This window comes from Colobus angolensis, unplaced genomic scaffold, assembly GCF_000951035.1.
Source record: "Colobus angolensis palliatus isolate OR3802 unplaced genomic scaffold, Cang.pa_1.0 Scaffold120, whole genome shotgun sequence".
Classification (NCBI taxonomy): Eukaryota; Metazoa; Chordata; class Mammalia; order Primates; family Cercopithecidae; genus Colobus; species Colobus angolensis.
The window spans coordinates 2,903,377-2,911,082 of NW_012113142.1; the positions used below are offsets into that span (position 1 = coordinate 2,903,377).

At 57.6% G+C, this 7,706-nt stretch overlaps 1 protein-coding gene, 1 long non-coding RNA gene and 1 pseudogene across 7 annotated transcripts in view; 2 read left to right on the plus strand and 1 right to left on the minus strand.

The window, feature by feature from the left end:
• The first annotated feature begins 1,965 nt into the window (after positions 1–1,965).
• On the plus strand, positions 1,966–2,977 carry LOC105503579. Its single transcript, XR_001000503.1, has 4 exons — positions 1,966–2,014; positions 2,160–2,421; positions 2,651–2,771; positions 2,853–2,977. It is a non-coding gene; the product is annotated as an uncharacterized LOC105503579 (long non-coding RNA).
• A 39-nt stretch (positions 2,978–3,016) lies between these two features.
• ABHD11 (abhydrolase domain containing 11) lies at positions 3,017–5,753 on the minus strand. Of its 5 annotated transcripts, none has more exons than XM_011930551.1 (6): positions 5,537–5,753; positions 5,223–5,358; positions 4,478–4,651; positions 4,137–4,307; positions 3,847–4,028; positions 3,017–3,609 (listed from the first exon to the last, which is right to left on the minus strand). In XM_011930551.1, the coding sequence occupies exons 1-6, from the start codon at positions 5,656–5,658 to the stop codon at positions 3,477–3,479; spliced, it is 918 nt and encodes a 305-aa protein (XP_011785941.1). In that variant the 5' UTR covers positions 5,659–5,753; the 3' UTR covers positions 3,017–3,476. The 5 variants fall into 5 exon arrangements, with proteins under 5 accessions (XP_011785941.1, XP_011785950.1, XP_011785974.1 ...); XM_011930560.1 differs by having other exon boundaries at positions 5,223–5,337; positions 5,537–5,742; XM_011930584.1 differs by having other exon boundaries at positions 5,228–5,358; positions 5,537–5,736.
• The window catches only part of LOC105503785, an 18,596-nt pseudogene continuing 16,546 nt past the window's right edge, over positions 5,657–7,706 (plus strand). Inside the window, exons 1-3 of the transcript XR_001000533.1 lie at positions 5,657–5,693; positions 5,904–5,963; positions 6,091–6,210. The product of XR_001000533.1 is annotated as a 60S ribosomal protein L12-like (transcript). The remainder of the gene's footprint in view (positions 5,694–5,903; positions 5,964–6,090; positions 6,211–7,706) is intronic.

Here is a 7,706-nt window from a genome sequence, read left to right on the forward strand (position 1 = left end):
AGCCAGGATGGTCTCGATCTCCTGACCTCGTGATCCGCCCGTCTCAGCCTCCCAAAGTGCTGGGATTACAGGCTTGAGCCACTGCGCCCGGCCTGGTGCACCTCTCTTTAGGCAACTTGCTAGTCCCCTGCTCCTGGGAGGTCACCAAATTGGCGGTGAACTTAGTGCAAGTACAGTTACCTGCACTACAGGCATACTGCACTACAACCTGGAACTCCTGGGCTCCAGCGATCCTCCTGCCTCAGCCTCCCAAGTAGCTGGGACTTCAGCCACTGCTGTACTGCTTACCCGATGACATTTACTGTTTGGAGCTGGGTTGAGGAACTAATCCCTAATATGTAACTTTGCTGAAAAGGCCTTTGCTGAAATGGAGATTTCTTTTTACAACATTTATTAATATGTTGTTGGTATACTCTGGGTACTTGTGGAGGTGGTGGTCACCTCAAGGTTGGTAGGGGGTACTGAGACCCCTATGGGCACAGCAGACCTACCCATGCTCTTGGATCAGAATGCTGGGAATATTAGAGGTAGTATTCAAGATGTTAGGAGGGCCGGGTGCATTGGGAGGCTAACACTGGAAGTCAGGAGTTCAAGACCAGCCTGGGCACCACAGAGAGACCCCATGTCTACAAAACATTTTAAAAACAATTGCTGGGCATGGTGGTGGATGCCTATAGTACCAGCTACTCGGAAGACTGAGGAGGAAGAATCTGTTGAGCCCAGGAGTCTGAGGCTGCAGTGAGCTACGACTGGGCCACTGCACTCCAGCCTGGGCAACACATTGAGTCTAAGAACAAAAAATGTGGACTGGGCATGTGGGTCACGCTTGTAATTCCAGCACTTTGGGAGTCTGAGGCAGGCAGATCACTTGAGGTCAGGAGTTTGAGACCAGCCTGGCCAACATGGCGAAACCCCATCTCTCCTAAAAAAAAATCAAAATTATCTGGGTGTGGTGGCAGGCACCTGTAGTCCCAGCTACTTGGGAGACTGAGGCAGAAGAATCGTTTGAACTGGGAGGTGGAGGTTACAACGAGCTGAGATTGCACCACTGCACTCCAGCCTGGCTAACAGAGTGAGAGTCCATCTCAAAAGATAAAAATATTTAAACAATTAAAAAAATGTGGCCGGGCGCGGTGGCTCGTGCCTGTAATCCCAGCACTTTGGGAGGCTAAGGCGGGCGGATCACGAGGTCAGGAGATTGAGACCATCCTAGCTAACAAATGGTGAAATCTGGTCTCTGCTAAAAATACAAAAAATTAGCCGGGCGTGGTGGCAGGCGCCTATAGTCCCAGCTACTTGGGAGGCTGAGGCAGGAGAATGGCGTGAACCCGGGAGGCGGAGCTGGCAGTGAGCTGAGATTGCACCACTGCACTCCAGCCTGGGCAACAGAGCAAGACTCTGTCTCAAAAGGTCAATAAATAAATAAATAAATAAAATGTGAGGAGGAATTTGCCAGGAATACACTTTTTTCCTTCTGTTTTTCTGCAGGGGTAAGGTTGTATTTATATGTGTGGATGATGCCATTCAAGGTACAAAGCTAATCCTTCAGGATGGGGGCTGGGGTACCTTATGTCTCTCAGCATTGGAGACATGATGCCTTCTTCCCTCCTCTCCTTCCCTCTCTCTCTGTATGAGACAAGGTCTTGCTCTGTTGCCTAGGCTGGAGTGTAGTCGTGTGATCCTATGGCCCACTGCTGCCTTGAACTGGGCTCAATAGATCCTCCTGCCTCGGCCTCCCTGAGTGCTGGGATGCCAGGCATGAGCCACCGTGCCTGGCTCTGCCCCTCCTTTCACAAGTGGGTAGAGCACCCTCTTGCGGTGAAGGGAGGAAGGGGGCTGAGTGTGCTCTGGGTTTCTAGGTTGCAGCAGGGCCTCCTCCTTGGCCTGACGGGGGTGGGGCCTGCCAGGGAGTGCCTTGCTGGGAAGGGAGGGCAAAGGGCCATGTCTTTCGCTTGCCCCACCCGACTGCCAAGAGTCCCAGTCACCAGGCCACCCTGAGTCCCGGCCCTTGAGGGTAAGTCTTCTGAACACAGCTGCCTTGTCCTTCCCCGATGACTGGGTGAGAATTCTTTGCTCCTTGGGGGTCCAAATACCCTGTTCATGCTGCTTGCACTGAGGCTGGCAGTGGCCACAGCAGCCCCTCCTTTTCCTTTCCACAGGTCCATGAGAGTGGGGCAGAAGCAGGGGCAGGTACACAGCACCTCAGCCCCCTCCCCACCTGACAGCAGCATCAAAGCCGAGGCCAAGGCGGGAGGGCCCAGAGTGGGACACCTCTTCCAGACAAGCCTTGGTCGCCGCCGCCGCCTCCTCTGTCACCCTGCGACACAGCCCAGAGTACCAGGCGGCTGGAGCACTGGGGGACACCAGGACAGAACCCTCCCTGGACCAAGTCCTCCAGCAGCGGGATGAAGCCATTGCCAAGTAAGTGGAAGTTGCTTTTGGGGGCCAGGAGGGGAGTTGGGGGCTCCCCTGCAGGGCCTTGTCCTGCTAATGGAGGAACGGAGGGCTAGTCAGGCATTCTGGAAAGAAAGCCACACAAGCAGCCGCCCTGTCACTGAGGCCGGGTCTGTGGCCACACTCGTCCACCCCCAGGACCCCATAACCAGACCCACAGGGTCCGAGCCTCAGCTACTCTCTTTGCCACCCACAGGAAGCAGGCAGTGGAGGCAGAGCTGCAGAGGTGCAAAGCTAGGCTACGCACCATGGAGGCCCAGCTGCTGGAGGTCCTGGAGGAGAAACTGAGGCTGAGGCGGGAGCTGGAGGCCTGGGAGGTAGGGGGAATGCCGTCAGGGCCTGGGAGGTGTGGGGAAGAGGGCACAGGCTCAGCCTTGAACCTGCTCTCCTGTCCATAGGAGGACGTGCAGCAGCTGGTGTGGCAGCAGGTCCAGCATCAGCTGCAGAGAGAGACCGAGGGTACTCGGGGACACCACATGGACCCTGGAGCTGCCAGGACCCCCCGGTCCAGATTCTCCCTGGGTTGGGGACGTTGGTGGTGACACAGACCTCAGCCCAGGACTTTGGGAGTAATGTCTTTATTCATTAAAGCCTGAGGTCTGACCACCCCTGTAAAACCTCGTGCCCACTCAGTGCCCATCTGAGTCCTTCTGTGCTCAAATGTGGAGCAGGCTGCAGGGACTGGAAGCCTGCCTCCTCTTTGTTTTGTTTTGTCTTTTTTGAGACGGAGTGTTGCTCTGTTGCCCAGGCTGGAGTGCAGTGGTGTGATCTCGGCTCACTGCAACCTCTGCCTCCCGGGTTCAAGTGATTTTCCTGCCTCAGCCTCCTGAGTAGCTGGGATTACAGGCATGCACCACCACGTCAGGCTCATTTTTGTACTTTTAGTAGAGATGGGGTTTCACCATGTTGGCCAGGCTGGTCTCGAACTCCTGGCGTCAAGTGATCCTCCCACCTCAGCCTCCCAAAGTGCTGGAATTACAGGCATGAGCCACTGCGCCCAGCCCCCTTCTTGCCAGCAACTCTTAGACCAGGAAGCCTCGGATGGCAGCTATGAAGTCCTGTGGGCGTTCAGCGTGGATCCAGTGGCCAGCGTTCGGCACCGTCTGTATCTGGGCCCGAGGGAAGAGCCGCATAATCTCAGGGTGGTGGCTGGGACTGTGCATCGCAGTGATGGCCATCGAAAATGGGTGAAAGTGGGATGAGGAGGAGTGAAAGAGACAAGTGTAAGTAGAGTGGGGAGAAACAGAGAGAGCTGCATGAGCCCACATGCCCAGTGGTATTTCTGGCCTCTCAGCCACCCCCCTTCCACACCCAAGGCCTCCCCTGGTAGGGTCCCCAGGCTAGGGCCTGGGCCAGTAAAGCATGCCCCTCCCATTACCCAAGCTGGCTTACTGCACGAATTGGGAGTTTCCACCGAGGAGAAAGAGTGTTGGTCCGAGGTAGGACTCCTGCCTCTGTGGGAAAGTCAAGAGCTTGTCTAGGTGCTGGGCCAGGGCATCCAAGTTCAACCTCCACGCGAGGCGCCCGTCTACCTCTACCAGGTTGGTGAGCAGGTACTGCCGTACGGCTAGGTTCTGTGGGGGTGCAGCAGTTGGGGGGGTTCCTTGTGCGAACTGGGGGTACCACTCTTCCCTTGACAGTTCCCGGTCTACAATAGCATCTGGGGGGCTTGGGTGTATCACCTGGATGACAGAACTGAGCTGTTCATCTGCCAGTTTTCGGGCACGGGAGTGGGGCAGCCCATCTGGGATGTTGACGGTCCTCATGGCTGCCACATAGGCAGGAAACTGGGAGGAACCTGTGCCTTCCACTGGGCTGATATCTACAGCAATCAGACGCTCCACCAGCTCTGGCTGTGGGAGAGAACCGAATTGGGACCAGTCTTAGGCAGACACAGTGAGTCTCAGGCATGGCTCCTGGAGCCTGAATGTGGTCATCCAAGGATCATTTGAGTCCCAGGTTGCCTGCGGGGCACTGAGGGTATATACCGAATGGGAGGAGGCCCCAGACAGGGGCGGCTCACCCTCTGTAATGCCAGCAGCATGGCTGTCCTCCCTCCCATGCTGTGGCCAGCGATGACGCAGGGCACCAGGCCCAGCCGGGGCAGGAGGTCCTGCAGGTCCTGGCTCATGATCTCATAGCTCATGTCTGGGCTGTGGGGGCTGTTACCATGGTTACGAGCATCCACTGTCAGCACCTGGGGAGTGGGGTGAGACGGAGCTGCGTTGGTATCCCCATTCTAGGGTAGATAGCTAAAGGCCTTGTAGGGACAGCAGGTCAAGGGTGTGGAGAGCCTGGGGATACACCCTGCAGAGGGGAAAGGCCCAGACGGTGGGAGGGCCCAGTTTCCAGACCTAGAAGGCCTAGATGAAGAACCTGGGGCCACTCTGCCAGAGAAGAGCAGGCCCCAGGGTTGTGACCACGTCTCTGAAGGGCTGGCCAGGCTGGGGGGTAATCCCGGAGAATGCCAGGAACGAGACTCCAGGAATTTCCAACAGTAGGAGCACAGAAGAACGGGCTGCCATAAGAGGTGGTGAGCTCCCGGTCATCCCTAGGAAACAAGCAGGCCCCTTCATGGAAAGGGTGCAGGCGCCTAGTCATTGGCCAGCGCCGATGGAGATCTACAACATGAATTAATGAAGATGGCAACGTGAAGGAATAAACGGGGCTGCCGTTCAGGGTCCACACTCAGCGTAAGGAGCGGGACCCCGAGAAGCGGGACGCCCCAGCCCCGCCTCCTCCCAGGCCCCGCCCACTCGGAAGCGCACCCTACGTCCTGTCTGCTGGGCGAAGGCCTTGGCGATGGAGTTGAAGTTAGTTTTGCAGCCGAAGAGCCCGTGCAGAAAAACGACGGCCGGGAGGGCTGCCTCCCCGTCCAGAAGCCTGTAGGAAAGCGGAAGCGGCCTGGCAGGGGAAGGATCCGGGTCAGGGTCTGAGCCGGCGGAGGCGGGGAAAGGGGTAGGGGAAAGGGCTTTGGGGGAGAGGCCTGGGGGGCGACGGGTCCAAGGTGAGGAGATGGGGCCGTCGGGGCCCGGCAGGAAAAGGAGGACAGGGCGCCTCCCGCCCGGTGCCCCTGACTGACCTCGGCTCGGCCTCCCCTCGGCCGCCGCTGCTGCTGGGTGCGACAGGCACCCTCGCGAAGCTAGGACTGTGCGAGCCGAGCCCCTCACGGGGGAGCTTCCAGGCTCGGATCCAGCGGAGCATGCTTGCAAGCCGTTGTCCGGCTCGCACCTCGCGAGGTACGGCCTACCCACGCTCCTTCTTCCGCCCTCCTTCGGAGCCCCGCCCACTTCCGTCTTGAGTCCCGCCCACTTCCGACTTGAACCACGCCCCGTCCCCGCCCCCATCGCGGATTCTCCGCCCTCCGTCACGTTTCCTTACGTAGTCCCCGAGAACGGTCCGGCCCCGCCTCCATCCCCGCCCCTTACGCCATTACGTAATCCCCGCAGGCATTGCGCCGGTCGCCCTGAGCGCCGCACCTGGCTACGCCCTAGGCGGGGCCACCCAAGGTGCTTGCCCCGCCCCTCGCGAAGCTCCGCCCTGCATAGAATCCGCGCGGGGAATCGCTACCTTCCCGACCTAAGGTCTGGGAATTCGGTCTGCGCTGCTCTGCGCGTGCTCGGTTCTGTGCTGCAGCTTGGGCCTGGGTTCCCGCCCCACACCTGTCGTCGCTCACTGACCTGGGTGGCTGCCATCGTTTCTGTGCCGCCGGCGGGGGCGAGCGGCGCCAGGGTGGCTCTGGGCGGCGGAGCGCCAGTGTGGTGGCGCCGTGCTCCACTGCTGGGGGCCCGAGCCGGCCGGGCGGAGCACAGGCACCCACACATCCTGGAGTCGTCGATCTAGAATAGAGCTCTCCCCCAAGCCCCTCTGTCCCCTTTACATTTGGGGGAGCCTCTCCCAGTCTGATCCCGCCTGCTTTTCCGCCCATACTCCCCGTTCTCATACTCCCCTATCAGGCACCCTGCCTTTCAAGGTCTTCTCCACACCCCACCTCCTCCTGCTGGGGTGCTGTCTTCCAGATAGCCAGTTGCCCGAGTCCTATACTTTTTTTTTGGTGGGGGGTCTTACCCTCGCCCAGGCCAGAGTGCAGTGACGCGACCGTAGCTCACTGCAGCCTCGACCTCCTGGGCTCAAATGATCCTCCTGCCGTTTCCTCCCGAGAATCTGGGACTACAGGCGCAGACTAATTTTAACTTTTTTTTTTTCTTTCTTTCTTTCAGAATCATGGTTAAAATTTTTTTTTTAGGCCGGGCGTGATGGCTCACTCCTGTAATCCCAGCACTTTGGGAGGCTGAGGCGGGTGGATCACCTGAGGCCAGGAGTTCAAGACCACCCTGGCCAACATGGCGAAACCCCGTCTCTACTAAAAATACAAAAATTAGCTGGGCATGGTGGCAGGTGCCTGTAATCTCAGCTACTCGGGAGGCTGAGGCAGGAGAATCGCTTGAACTCAGGAGACGGAGGTTGCAATGGGGGAAAATTGAGCCACTGAACGCCAGCCTCGGGAATGGAGACAGACTCCGTTTCAAAAAAAAAAAAAAAAATTGCCGGGCCTGGTGGCACGGCCCTGTAAGTCCCAGCTACTTGGGAGGCTAAGGCAGGAGAATCGTGTGAACTTGGGAGATGGAGGTTGCAGTGAGCCAAGATCTTGCCACTGCATTCCAGCCTCAAGCGGACTCCAGAGCGAGACTCCATCTCAAAAAAAAAAAAAAAAAAAAAAATTTAAATAGAACCAGGGTCTTGCTATGTTGCCCAGGCTGGTCTCGAACTCCTGAGCTCAAAGTGCTGAGATTACAGGCATGAGCCACCACACCTGGCCCAACAAAATTTTTTTTAGAGAAGGGTCTTGCTACCTTGCTCAAGCTGGTCTCCAGCTCCTGGCCTCAAGCAACCCTCCCATCTCAGGTATATGGCTTTTATTTTATTTTTTCTGAGACAAGGTTTCACTGCGTCACCCCAGGCTGGAGTACAGTGGCACAATCATGGCTCACTGCAACCTCTTCCTCCCTGGCCCAAGCAATCTTCCTGCCTCAGCCTCCCGAATATCTGGGACCACAGATGTGCACCATCATGTCTGGCTAATTTTTTTCTGTTTTGTAGAGATAGGGTCTTGCTATGTTCTAGGCATAGCAAGGGGACAGTTTCAGGCTGGTCTGGAACTCCTAGACTCAAGTGATCCTCCCGCCTCAGCCTCCTGAGCAGATGGAACTGCTCAGCAGGTGTGCGCCACCATGCCTGGCCTCGGCTATAGG

Coding starts and splice junctions, on each gene's coding strand:
- ABHD11 (XM_011930551.1), bottom strand. CDS start 5,658: ATGCTCCGCTGGATCCGAGCCTGGAAGCTCCCCCGTGAGGGGCTCGGC. Junction 4,308..4,477: donor TGCTGCTGGCATTACAGAGG/GTGAGCCGCCCC, acceptor TCTCTCCCACAG/CCAGAGCTGGTGGAGCGTCT. Junction 3,610..3,846: donor GGAAACTCCCAATTCGTGCA/GTAAGCCAGCTT, acceptor TGCGATGCACAG/TCCCAGCCACCACCCTGAGA.